The 14687-nt window shown below is 45.4% G+C and overlaps 1 protein-coding gene across 1 annotated transcript in view; it reads left to right on the top strand.

The window, feature by feature from the left end:
- The window catches only part of Upk1b (uroplakin 1B), a 34479-nt gene that overhangs the window by 7754 nt on the left and 12038 nt on the right, over positions 1-14687 (top strand). The window contains exons 2-6 of the mRNA XM_075962618.1: positions 4078-4165; positions 5198-5398; positions 7706-7780; positions 8376-8498; positions 12331-12510. Of these exons, the coding sequence (XP_075818733.1) occupies positions 4097-4165; positions 5198-5398; positions 7706-7780; positions 8376-8498; positions 12331-12510 (648 nt within the window). The 5' untranslated portion in view covers positions 4078-4096. The remainder of the gene's footprint in view (positions 1-4077; positions 4166-5197; positions 5399-7705; positions 7781-8375; positions 8499-12330; positions 12511-14687) is intronic.

Raw genomic sequence — 14687 nt, 5'->3', positions numbered from 1 at the left:
CTGGTGTTCTTTGCAAAGACAGGCTCTTTGTGTTCTCTTTGTCCCCAAGCTGTCAGGGAAGCTAGACAGGCATTTCTTTTTCTACCTAAAGCGTTAGCATTGTGCTAGGATTGCTAAACTCTGGTGTCAAATAACTTAAGAGTCAAGATGACCTGGATTTGACTCTGGGTCCTGGGCTTTCTGGCAGCAAGGTCTTAAGGAAATGAGTCTCTCCAAATTTATTCATTGCAAAGATGAAAGGAAGCAGGTTCTCTGCCTGGATCCTTAAGGAGAGTGTATTCCATGAAACCTCTTTAATAGGGATGCTCAACATAACAACACCAATGCGGATGGGGGAAATCTTACAAAGCCCCACCCCTGGATGAAGAGCTATATGCAGTCAATGGCTGTTGAGAGAACCCATTTTCTCTGTGGGCCAGCCCCCAGATAGGTCATCCAATCCCAAGCCGTCATGTTCATAGGAGTAACACTAAATGGGTTCAGGAGGGGTACGTATGTGTGCATATGTGTTTGTGTGTGTATAACAATAATAACTATAGAAGTCATAAATTTGGGAGGGAGAAGTAGGCACAGGAGGACTTGGAGGGGAGAGGGAAGTGTGAATGATTAAGGGCAATACTCATGCATGAAATTCTCAAAATGGAAAACATTAAAATTTTTAAAAGGAGTGCAGCCCAATCAACACAGATTTTAACACAGTGACTCTCATTTCAGACTTCTGACCCCAGAGTGTCAGAAATTACATTTGTAAGGTTGAGGAAATTTGTTACTATAGCAATAAGACACAAGCACAGATTTTTATTTATTTATTTATCTATTTGGCAAAAATATCCATTTAGGTCTGTTGAGAAGATGAATCAAAGGTGCCTAACACAGAATAGAGAGCACTGTGGGGCCTGATAGGTGACAGCTCCGATTCCTTTTGGTCATTTCAAGAGTAGCACGGCTTTCTTTATAACCAAACAGAGCAAAAAAGGTGATTTATTTTTAATTATGTGTGTGGGAGTACAGGGGTATATGGTGAGCTTGCAGGTGCCCTTGGAGGCCAGAAGAGGGCCTTGGATCCCCTGGAGCTGGAGTTACAGGCTTTTGTGGGCTGTCTAACCCAGGAGCAGCTGGACTCTGGTCCTCTGCAAGGGCAGTACTTACTCTTACCTGCTGGCCCATCCATTCAGCCCCAAGACAAGCATGGCTCTCTGGGTTACTATTTGAAAAAAACCGGAATAGCCAGGAGGCTCAGAACACCTTGCCTATTGATGCAGGCCCCTCTCAGGCTGCCAATCCATAGGAGATGGCCCTACCAGGCCACAGTCTAGGTTTCTCTTGTGCCTTTCTTGTCCAAAGTAGCCGCCTACCTTCTCCCTTCTCTTCTCCACCCTGGTCTGCATTTTCTCATCCTAATTCTGACTCTTGGAATTCTGTGGCACTGATTTGTTCTTTGCCTCTTGTTCTACCTGATCTTAGCCAAGAAGCTAAACAGTATCTACCCACTTCAAGAACTTGGTGACAAGAGCATCTCTGGGAAAGCATAGTCAGGCACTGGGGCAACATCCCTTGCTCAGGAGCCTTCAGCTTCCTTCTGGACCAGTTAAGACCCCTTGTTGAACATCTCTCTGGTCCCTTCTTTTTTTCTCCTCACCTCTCACAACTTCCCCTCTGTTAGGACTGGGTCCAGTTAATGTGTCTTTAGAATCCATGTTGCTATAGTCACACTTCAGATTCCCTGAAAGAAGAAAATTTCTCTTCTCTGTTCTTTGAGCCCAACTCGCCACTATCAAGAGACTGCTGTGTGACAAATGGCCACCAACTCGGGTACCCTGCAGGGCAGGGACGATATTGGACTTGGCCTCTCCAGATATTTGTCCTTTTACTCTCTGTTTCTATTTGAATTTCTATCTTTCAAAGTCCATTTATTTGTGTGTTCAGTTTCGAGAGCAGCCTAACTGGTCAGGGTTAATGTCTGCACATGCCAATAATGAGCTTTACAATGCAGCTAATCCGGCTGTACCAGTTAGATTCTTCCTGGTGGAGCCCTCTAGACACTGCAAGGCTTTACCCTTATGATGTGGAACGATTACTCCAGATAAATAGAAGGCATTTCTTTTTTATTGATTTTTTATTGAGCTCTACATTTTTCTCTGCTCCCCTCCCTGAAAAGATAGCATTTCTAAAAAGAAACTCCAGAGGTTGGGTGGGGTCGGAAGATGGTGTAACAAGGGCCCAGATTCTTCTATTTTTTTTTTTGACAAACAATGATTGAGTGTGTGTGCCAAACCCGGAGCTAAAAACATTCATAAATTTTTAACTCCTTAAATTTTCAATTTTCACAGCCTTCAAGGGAAAGAAAGAAAGGAAGGAAGAAAGGAAGGAAGGAAGGAACGAAGGAAGGAACGAAAGAACGAACGAACGAACTAGGGATGTTTAAATTACTTAGGCTATTAATACATGCCTATAGTGCAAGATTTACCAAGGCCAGAGTCAAATAAAAGACTTGTGCTGGAGGAGATGGTTCAGCAGTTAAGAGCACAAATTGTTCTTCTAAAAGGCCTGAGTTCACTTCCCGGCACCCACATCAGGTGACTCACAACAGCCTGTAACTCCAGCTCCAGGGGATCCGAAGCCTCTGGTGTACACAGGCATCCACATACATGTGACATACACTCATGCAGACACACAAAAACACATGATTCTAAAAAGAAAGGCAGGGAGGGGAGAAACAAAGCAACAAAAGCGAGATGCGCCTCCTCACCGATCCTGTTCACAACAAACGGGAGTTCAGCCAAACTGGCGAGCTTGCTCTCTGGTCTTTGCTTTGCTCTTCTGAATCTACTCCCTGAATTTCCCTATCCTTGGAATATCTAGAGCCCATCTCACTCTCCTCCTACACATCCTACTTCTCTCTCCTCTCCTGATCCCAATGCTGGCTCTGTAATCAGCTAGGTTGGAGTCTTTCACGCCCAGACCCCACTCATGTATTTAGTCATCCACTTACATATTATAACTACTTGAGAACTTAGTTTCTCTCCCAGAACAAAACCTTAGAATGTAAGAACCTTGTTCATGCATCTTTACATGCCCCAACATGCAAACTCTATCATTTAATACCTTTAGATTTGGAGTGTCAATTGGTTAAAGTGTTGAGGCATGCGAACAGCTTTTCTCAAAGCATCTCAAGTGCAGAAGCCAAAATGATTGACCCGAACACTTAACCTTGTGTTCCTTCCAGAGAATCCTCAAGGAGACATGAGCTCCATGTTTAGCTCCATCTGGCATAAATAGTATAAATAGTTTCTAGGAGCTAGTGCAAGCAGCAGGGAAGAGTGTGGGCCTCCGAGTCACATAGACCAAAGATGCCACCGACTCTGCCATCGCTGGTCTGTGTGGCCTCGGAGGTACCACTTTACCAGTTGATTAGGCTTTGATTTCCTGGTGTGCAGAAGAACCTCCTCCTCGCTCACATCTAGCTGGGTTCTGGGACTCTGATAGGCACGAGAAGTCGCTAGAGGAGTGCCCAGTGGAGCTAAATGTTCCTCTTCCTTGTACGTCTCTTGCATTACAGGAAGCTTCATTATGTACAACCTGTGTTTTTTTAGGATAACAAAATATTTAACATCAACCCACAGGCCATAGGGACCTCAGCCAACTCTCTTTGTTTACTTGTGGTTGAAGTTGGCCTTGTCCAAGGATGGCAGAGCCAATACCAGGGACTCTCAGTGTGTGTCATCACCAAGACAGGTCTTCTCTTTGTGCCCCTGGTGACCTTGAAGACTCTCATTACTCCTCTCAGAATGAGACTCTGGTGCCCTTCACACACAAAAGGCACTGGTCAGACTCTGAGAGCCATATATATATATATATATATATATATATATATATATATCATTTTTTATCTTCATAAACCTCGTGTGATTGCTGACCTAGGATATCAGATTTCCACCGTTACTAAATGCTCTCATGACCTTGATTTGGATGACAAAAGGAAATAGGTGATGTCATGATTTGGTAACAGTGTAGAAATTGAAGCAGTATTTACTACCTGCTCCGGCCAAATTCTAACATTTTTAACTGTGTCTCCAGCCTGTGGGAAATCCTGAAGATGGCCAAGGATGATTCTACTGTCCGTTGCTTCCAGGGTCTGCTGATCTTTGGACACGTGATTGTCGGTGTAAGTCATGAATATTTTTCAAAAAACAAAAGTGTTCTTCTTGTAAGCATGGTTTTTAGATGACTTAAAAGTGAAAGTTTAAAAAATGGTGTGATTACCTCTCCCTTTATAGTACCTTCATCTTAAGAAATGTGGAGGGAAACACACAAGCTAGAATCTTAGGGTAGCCATATATAACTGACCTATTATGACAAAACACCACAAGCTGCTTTAAAATAGATATTTCCTTTCCAGTTCTAAGACATAATGAATATTGAGTCATGTTCACCATGGCCAGTATCCAAGCATACCTGCTAAGCACACCTGCTAAGCACACCTGCTAAGCACACCTGCCAAGCACACCTGCTAAGCATCCCTTTATGCTTCTGTCCAGTTTCACCTTGGCCTGACTTGGAGACTGTGCTATTGAAGATGCTGGGACAGATGTTTTTCTGTACGGAGTGTGATAGTGGCTCAAAACCCAAACAGCGTGGACATGAGGAGAAGGGAAGAACACTAGTCAAGGAGTAGAGAGAGCTAGTCCTTGACTCGGTTCTGTCTCTATTTCCCTGTGTATAACTGTGGATGAGCTGCCATCATTCGGGACCTTAATTTGTCATTCATAGAATATGAGTAGTAGAAAGACAGTGGCTAAGCTTCCAGAACCACTGTGACAAAGGCCAGGCCATTTCAAGTATTGAAAGCAAGATTTGCATTTGGGACAGGATAGGGAAATGACTTTCATACAAGAAGACACTGTCTGAGTGGGTCATATCACATGGGGCTTTATGGATGGTCTGAGACTACCTAAACCTTTTCCCAAATCATAAGCAGACAGAGTGAAATGTGGAATAAAGCATCAAAGACAGAGGGCATATGAAAAGGAAGCAAGGTACAAATAGTTGTTGGGTCTCCTGGCAATGAGGAATCCATTGCATAAAGCCCCTGTAAAGGAAGGGACTTGGCTCTAGGACGTACCCTGCCCCCATCCCCTTCCCCGGTGCCTTGCTCTTGGTCACCAGCCTGACAGATCCTCTCATGGCTTGTTTCCAGATGTGTGGCATCGCCCTAACTGCAGAGTGCATCTTCTTTGTATCCGACCAACACAGTCTCTACCCGCTGCTTGAAGCCACCAACAATGATGACATCTACGGGGCAGCTTGGATTGGCATGTTTGTGGGCATCTGCCTCTTCTGCCTGTCTGTTCTTGCCATTGTAGGAATTATGAAGTCCAACAGGAAAATGCTCTTGGCGGTAAGACCTCACAGCACTCTGCGAGCTGGAAGCGTAGCTCAGTTAGTTGAGTGCCTGCCTAGCACACATAAAGTCTTGGGTTCAAACCTTAGCGCCGTATTACTTGGGTACGGCACTGCACAGCTACAATCCTAGCATTCCGTAGGCAGAGGCAGGATGATCAGAAATTCAAGGTGATCCTTGACGGCACAGTAAGTCCAAAGCCCTCGATGAACTGTTTCTTCTCCATTGAGCACAGAGGTTTGGTTTTCACTAAATGAAAAAAAAAATGAGTTCCAGGTGAGTGGTAAAAACAAAACCACAAAAACAAAACAAAATAAAAAAACCATGGAGATTCCCTGCTGCAAGATCTTCCGTGCAGGAGGCAAAGATGTCCTCCATAATTGCAAGTTCGGATTCTAGTAAAAAGCTCTGCAAATGGAGACAGCAGCTGTGGGTGGTCCAGCTGACTGTGCACAGATGCGCTCTTCTCCAGCTACCGTCTGCACGAGCCCAACATTCACAGCCAGGAATGACACAAACAGGAGAAAAATCCGGGGCGGGGGGGGGCCTTTTTGTTAGATTTTATTTTCCCCCTGACAATAGCTCATTTTAAGTGTTGTTTTACTATCGGTCAGATAGAGGTGTGTTGAGATACAGACTACGAAGTGGGCGTGAATTTTTCAAAGCGGACAAGAACCTCTCTGGAGACTTTTGAGTTCAAGGCGGATGGTTTTTGTATGATGGCCTGTACTGCCCACACTGTCATTGACTCTGCAGTACAGGGACCCCAGAAGACCCTGAACGGCACCGTTGTGAGCGACCCTTCACACTCCTCTGACTAGATGGTGCTCTGCCTTTGCAAATAGAAATGAACGTTAACCAGTGGGGAAGAAACTCTTACTTGGGCCTAGACCTCTGCCTTCCATTCCTGTACCCCAAGACATCAGTTTAAGGCACCGTGATCACATGCACACACACCCGCACACCCTTCCCTAGCCCTGAAGTCAATCTACCACCCTGAGTCCCACTTCTATAGAAGAAGCTCAACCATTTAGGGAGCTGGTTGGCTCACTTCTCTAAGGTAGTGATCACCCTAGTGCCCGGAAGTGCAGAATATTTACCTTCTCTGTTTCCTTTGGGTGAGTTAGTTCCAGAGCAAACTCACCCACTCTGAGAGAGCAGGAAAAGGCATGGAGCTCCAGAGAGAAGAAGGAGATCTTCTTGAAGACAATTTCCACTGCACCCTGGGCTCCTTCTTGGCCAGTCATATGTGCCTGACGAAGCAAGAGAACTGAGCTGGGGAGTGGGGGAAAGGAACAGACCCCTCGCTGTGAAGTTGAAGGAGAAATGCGTATACCAATGCCTCTTTTCTGGACTGATTGTAGAGGGTCTTGAGATTCTGTAATCCACCAAAGCTCTTGGCAGAAGCAAGACAACAGCCAATATGAAGAGAGTTATGGGGGGGGGGGGATCTCTGGTGTCCCAGAAGGCCCTTTACTAATTTTTTCAGTGGGGTAGTTGTGTTTGTTCTGTTTTATTTTGTTTTAGAGCCAGATAGTAAAAGCAATAAACAGTCCTGACCTTTGAACCCACAAACACCCCCAAAAAGGGAAGACAACGTCCCCTGTCTTCTGCCACTGGCTCCAATAAGGGCAAACACACATATATAACAGTGTGCGAGGCAGAGATAAAGTTCTCAATACACATTGTAAAGCGTATGCTGTTCTGCCAGACCCTGGGGGCGGGGCTGCGCAGAGCTGTTTTTTATTCCACAGTGCCTTGCAGCCTGCACCCTTCAGCACAGCGTAAGCAGCACCCAGAGAGCTCTGCTCTGCCTTCACTAGGACGTGGGTTTGTGAAAGGAGCTCACCCGTGAGTCTCCACGCTGGAAGGCTGCCTGCGCATTACCGACGAGCCTGGGTGGGAAAGACACAAGGCATTGAACGTGTTCTGTCATCTTTTCCCGGCTTCCGTAGTCCGTGAAGAAAATGACTCCCGCTAAGAAGGGATTCACAACGCTGGGCATTTGTGTGTACACGAAGACTCTGAAACACCCACACATCCCTTCACTGCTTATATTAGCTCCCCATGTTAAAATAGAAATTCATGATGCCGGATGGGAAAGCTCTGAATGGTCATTTCTCTAGAGAGAAGCAGAGAACTGAGAAGACCCACCTGCCAAGGGCCTACCACTAGCCCCTTTCCAAGCAGCTGGTCCAAGAGTGTTTGTACGGCGTCATGCTTGGATATTACATGTGGATGAATATGCAGTCACGTGGTGAGATTCCCATTCTAACTCTCTGTTCTCGTCTGGTTCCTTCCCAGTACTTCATTATGATGTTCATAGTGTATGGTTTCAAAGTGGCATCTTGTATCACAGCAGCGACACAGCGAGACTTTGTGAGTATGGTCCCCAAAGCACAGAACAGAAATGACAATAGCACTGACTCTGTAGCAGCTGACATGCTTCACGCCCTGGCTGTGTGCTGGTCGTCCTAATATGCACATGCTAATACTGATGAGTTTAATACTCAGAACCCTAGAATGGGAGTATTGATTGTCGTTTCTAAGTTAAAAGAGAGAGAGAGAGAGAGAGAGAGAGAGAGAGAGAGAGAGAGAGGACAGTTATCTAAAGATGCACAAGTGACAGCAAGATTTCTGCCCCCAGGAAGCCTGGCTCCCAGTGCCCAACCTGTGATCCCAGCATTGGTCATCCGTCACTCAACCATGCCGTGGCCTTCCTGCATGTTCTGCCTTGGGGGAGAATTCAGAATCCTTCTTGTTCCATTTCTCACTAATCCTCTAATCTATACCATCTTAAAACACCTGTCTACACCAGCCATACGGTGATTTCTTCTGCTATATAGACCCAAAGCAGCCCCAGCCAAATGCGCCTGTGTCCGAGTTTAGCGTCCCTCCAGCCCTGCAGAAGACGTTGCCTTTCGTGGGAGCAGGCGTGCTGATGCTCTCTCTTGTGTCGTCCCTGCCCCTACAGTTCACACCCAACCTCTTCCTGAAGCAGATGCTGGTGAGGTATCAGAACAACAGCCCCCCAACCAACGACGACAAATGGAAAAACGACGGCGTGACCAAGACCTGGGATAGGCTCATGCTCCAGGTAGGCTGTGCGGCTCTGCGGTGATCCACGGCGCATCTGAACCAGAAAGAACGTGAAGGTGGGTGGGAGTGGGTCAGTGCCTCCAGGGCCTTCCCTCCCTGGCCTGGCCAGCAAGGCCTCTTGTGGACTGGTGAGGAAGGGGGAATGTAAAACACGTGACTCAGTGAGGCCTCTGGACCCACTCTTTATGTCAAGCTACACTGCTGATTAGCCTGCCTCTATAGAGTGTATGTTAAAATCTTTAGATTAATAATAGGTTCTGCCTCTTACAGTGTTAAGTCTCCCTTATGTTAACAGAAAAAGAGGCCTTCTCACCCCTAAAGCAAACTCAAATAGTGATATGCCCATCTCAACTTTTTATATCTCCTATGAAAAATTCTGCTAAGTACCAGGAGATAGGATTTGATTTAATCACCCATTTTAAGCGGCCACCATTCCATATATCCAAACTTATTCCAAATACCATCAGAACCCCAAGTCTTCCAGAATATTGCCCCATTTTGTCTTTTGTGTATAACCTATAAATATGAGCCAACTCTTCACTGGTCCCAACACACACATATACACATGCACACACAACTCTTTCTCACACACACATTCTCACATACATACAGCCACTCACACACATAACCAACCTTTTTATCTGGTCTACTTTTGAAGCTCTCTTGACACATCTGCTTCACTAGAAACCAGGTTGCTGCCTAGTGTCCCCTGCCTGGGCTCTTACCTTCATGTGCCCTAAGACTTAGAAAGTGGCTAGGTTTCCTCCTTCTCTGCCTGGAATCTATATTCTCTCTTCCCTTGATTCCTCCTTGTTCAAAAATTTGAGGTTCATGCCAGCGGCCTGTGGTCTCTTTATTGTAGTTATTTGACAAACACCTTCAGTGTCACCAACTAGGCCCTCTTCCCCCATACTATCAGCATCCTGCCTTGGACGAGGTTTCAGAAACCAGCTGGGGACTTCGACAGCATCTGCTCTCTCTGTACCTTGTCTTCCTGCATCCCACAGATCCCCCCCCCCTTCTCAGCCATCGTCTTCCATGGCCACAGCCAACATGTCATCCCAATTACTGTGCCACCAGCCAGCATGTCCCCACAATGACTGGGCACCCACTTTCTGACAACCTTCTATAATTTCTTCCATTTGCTCTACTATCCTCACTTCGTCATTTTATTCCATTAGAATTCGTTGATTTGTCTAATCACCCTTCCATGCTCTCTCTTCTTGCCATCGCTCTCTCTTATCTCCTTCACTCTGCTGTGAGTCTGTTTTCATCAATCTTTCCTACCCAATCCCTAGGGAAGTGAATACAGTTTCTGTCCAACCCCACCCCCCCCCACCAGGAGGAAAGCCCCTGGTTGTGCTGGTTTGAATGTATGGCTGTAACGCTCAAATGTGCATTCTCTGTCTCCTGGGTTTTTTAAACCTGCTTTATCACCATTGCATAGATTTCCCTTTTCACGCCTCTGCCAAATTCCTCTCGCGCTCAGCCTCAGCAATGACTGCACCCCATGCCTTAAGAATATAGATGCAAGCAGATGGCATCTGGGTACCTCTCTATCAGCCAGTCCGCCTGTCCACTTTGATCTTCAGCTAAGCCTCTTCACTAGTGACAGACAGACTGCCACACCCAGGTCCTCGGTTTCCATTCCGGGTTCCTCTCCTTTTCTGCAGCCTACTCGGCTCTGACTCACCAGCTTCTCTCTAACATCAGCCTACGGGAACACCTTCGAGAACTCCTGCCCACTGCTCGCCCATTATTCTGCTCCACTACTGTTGGATTTCATGGCAAATCTCAGAAGAGAGCCGCAGACCGGACGCTCTCATTGTCCCCCTTTCCAGCTGCTTTTAGCCCCGGTGCTCTGCTCACACGACACTATGACAGTTACCAGTTCCTTACTTTTACATTAGTCACCTTGAAGACCCCTTCCTAGTCTCCTTTGTTGGACTTTCACCCCTTTCCCAGCTCAGGGTTAAAGTGGATCAAAGCTCAGTTCCAGAGCCTTAACTCTTTCTATCTATACTTAGATCCTCACCTGAAATAAACCCGTTCAAACATAACTCAATTCCCCTAGAATGCACATACATACCACAAGACACAAATACCACAACACACACACACAACACCACACACACACACACCACAACACACACACATCACACATACATACACACCACAACACACACACCACAACACACACACATCACACATACATACACACCACAACACACACCCCACACATGCACCACAACACACACACCCCACAACATACACACACTGCAACACACACAACACAACGCACACACATCACACATACATACACACCACAACACACAACACACACATACACCACAACACACACATCCCACAACATACACACACTACAACACACACAACACAACGCACACACATCACACATACATACACACCACAACACACAACACACACATGCACCACAACACATACAAGGGCACCACAACACACACACACACACCACACATACACACACACCACAACACACACACACACACACACCACAGAATGATCTTTTCCTGGTTAGCTATTTCCTATATCTAAGTGACAAAAATGCACATTATTTCGAGATGATCTTTGCCCTTAGATTTGCTTGGCTATATTTATTCTAAAATTTTTGGGAGGCCTATAATTTTTCCTTCCTCACTGAAACATTTTAGCAGAATTTATGATAAGGAAAGGAGGCGATATGGACTCCACAGCCTCTCTTCAGTGTGTGCAGAGTTCTCAGGGCATCAGAGGTGTCCATCGGCCCCTTCTCCTATGTAGAGGGACAGATGTGTGCCACCAGGTCAGAAATGGTTTTTCAGCTTACTTTCCCTCTTATAAAATGAGGTGGTGGCGCACACCTTTAATCCCAACACTCAGGATGTAGAAGTAGGCAGATTTCTGTGAGGTCGAGGCCAGCCTGGTCTACAAAGTGAGTTCCAGAACAATCAAGGCTACAGAGAGAAACCCTATCTCAAAACAAACAAAAACAAAACCTGGAAAAAACTGAAATAAATAAATAAATGATAGATAGATAGATAGATAGATAGATAGATAGATAGATAGATAAACTAATGCATAATTGCTCTAGGAAAATATTACAAACACAGAAAAGGAAAACAAGAATAATTGCTAATTTATTTACTACTAAAACTTCGCATTTTATGATTTTTAAACGATAATACTCTCATGTTAATGTATCTTGCTTTAAGTATTAATAATAATAAATGCCTAGTAACAGTTTACTATGAGCTAGGTGTTATACCAAGACATTAACTATATTAACACACTTGATCCTCACAAAAATTCTATAAGGTAGGTCCTATATTCATTTCTAATCTATAGTCAAATGGAACAAGCCTTAGAGCAGTGGTTCTCAACCTTCCTAAGGCTGCAGCTCATTATTACAGTTCCTCATGTAGTGGTGACTCCAAACCAGATTATTATTTTATTGCTCTATTATAACTGTAATTTTGCTACTGCTAAGAATCATAATTAAATATCTCATATGCAAGATATCTAATATGCAGCCCCTGTGAAAGAGCTGGTCCACCTCCAAGGAGCCGCGACCCACAGGTTGGGAACCACTGCCTTAGAGACCTACAATGTTATTCCCATTCATGACTGTTAAATTAATAAGCACAAAAACATTTTTGGAAACCAAGGACAACCATAAGCTCCAGTTTGGGGATATTCTAGTAATGTAAGATATGGTATGCTTCTAGTACTTTCTCCACGAAGCCTTGGTTATGACACTGATGGCTTTAGTATGGGGCATAGATAACGTGGTGTCTCTCCTCGGCTGGCAGGACCACTGCTGTGGTGTAAACGGCCCATCAGACTGGCAGAAATACACCTCCGCCTTCCGGGTGGAGAATAACGATGCCGACTACCCTTGGCCCCGGCAGTGCTGTGTCCTGAACACACTTAAACAGCCTCTCAACCTGGAAGCTTGCAAACTCGGGGTGCTCGGTTACTACCACCGTCAGGTGAGTCCCCTCTCTTCCGAAGACCTGGCAGGAAGTGCTTCTGCTCCTCATGAGGAGAATAACAGTCAGCCATGGGTAATGTCCGCATGGAAGTCTACCTGTTTCCCCTACACCTCGCATTACGTTTTCTTCTCTGTGAGTGCTCATTTAGAATTGTTGTAATTTTTAATTGTACTAAAATTATTGCGACATGAGGATTTCCGTAGCACAAACCAACGTGGTGTCAATAACGACAACCTGTGTAATGTTTGAAAGTGGTTTTTCTGAGAAATGTTTGCGTTAGACAGAGGCTGGCAAAATGGAGATTAGAAAGAATGATATACAAAAGGAATATTATTCAGTTCCTAAACAACAGCAACTCCCGAGGTCAGAGGTGATGAAAGGGGGGTGTTCAGCAGGATTAGATTGGTGGTTTGGGCGGAAGATGATTTATATGCGTATGAGTTTTATCAAAGTGCGTCTGTGCTGACAAAAGTGACCTGCCGACAATCACAAAACCCTTACCGACGTCTTCCTGAACGCCTGATGTTGTGTCGGGTGCCACACAGAGACTGCGATGCCTAGGGTGCTCAAGAATTGGTGCTGGCTGTGCTCTGAGTCTACACAGGAGCAATGGAGCTAGAGGTGCCAATCGGACCTTGCCCGTGCTTACACAGTTAGTAACTGGCAGTCAGGCTTCAGCTGCAAGCCACATAGCTTGAAAGCACAGACGCCGCATCAGTAAAGGCTTGGAAATAGTCCCCCAAAGTCTTCTTGAGCGCTCTCAGATCCTGTAACCAACATCTGCTGACACAGCACACTGAAGCCCTCTGCCCTGCTTTGGCAGCGGTCACTGTGAGGAAGCGCAGCAGTAGGTCAATCTGTCAAATAATTCAGAAGCATCAGGCTTTTCCGCCCAGAAGTAAATGCCACAAACCAGACGTTTGGAGTGAGAGCCGCCTGGCAGGGTGCCTGAACTGGATGCGTCCATTCACAAAGGACAGGGGAGTGATACAGATGACTTTGTGGCGGTGTCCATAGCAACCCTCACTGAGCTTTAGAGCAACCTCGTTATGGCATTGTATTAGCCACTTATATTTGGGCTATAATAAAAATTAAATTTATTGCTCAAAATCAGCATAAAATGCAGCTATCGCCCATACCACTCATAAAATGTTTTCAGCATGTCCACATTAGAAGTGGCTCGTGCAAACCAGACGTTGCTGAATTACAGTCACGTACAAGCAGTGTCCTCTCTCTAAAAGGGACAAAGGGGCTTCCACCTTCCTGTTAGAGCATAGCCTTGTCTTCCCACTATAATACATAGCACTCCAGCGATGGAAATCAACCAAAACCACTTACTCAAGCTTAAAGAGGCCAGTTTGAAGGGGAAACACAAATTAACTCTTTTTCTTTTGACTGTTTTGGGACCTCCAGACCCATCTTGACACCTTCCTTTGGCCTTATCTGCCTTCAGTGTCTCTGTCTCCACTCCAGGCAGCTGAACCACAGCAAAACCATCGCCATTTCACCCCACTCCTCAACCAAGTTCCTCTATTCCTTTTCCCCTTTGCCTCTACTTTTTCCATCTCTCTCATTCTTCGCCCTGACCACAAGCAGACCTATCGGTCTGACTCTCCCATTCTTGGTCCCCCAGATTCCCACATATCCCCACTTTATGACATACAGGTGCTGCTAATTCCGCTCCAACAATCCTTTGCTATACATGGAAACAATCCACCCGAAACCTACTATCATTTACCTTTGTTTTTGCATTTACCTTGTTCACAAATTTCTATGAGCTGCCTTAAGAGCTGTATTGCTTAGTTCTATATCTTCAGCACTTAGCATAATGCTTGGCACAAGGCAGACACTCAAGAAATGTTTGGTGGGTGCAGAAGCTAGTGAAGGAGTGGATGGCTCCCCTTTCATAACCGTCCTGAAGCTTTGCAACATTTGCAGTGCACCAAGGTGTTGCTGTAGCCATAAACACTAACAGAACTAGGAAAGTCAGACTAAGTATATAATGAGGGAAATCAGCGAGAATTACACAAAGCAGGTCAAATACACACACACACACACACACACACACACACACACACACACACACACTTAGGCTTCTTCAGCCTTGAAAATGCTACATGCAAATCTTGATGACTTTACCTGAAGAATATTAAAACATACTAAGAGAGTACAGT

Source organism: Microtus pennsylvanicus, chromosome 1 (genome assembly GCF_037038515.1).
Source record: "Microtus pennsylvanicus isolate mMicPen1 chromosome 1, mMicPen1.hap1, whole genome shotgun sequence".
In the NCBI taxonomy this organism is placed as follows: domain Eukaryota; kingdom Metazoa; phylum Chordata; class Mammalia; order Rodentia; family Cricetidae; genus Microtus; species Microtus pennsylvanicus.
Note: the sequence above shows the minus strand (reverse complement) of the source record. Positions and strands in the feature narration are given on the sequence as shown.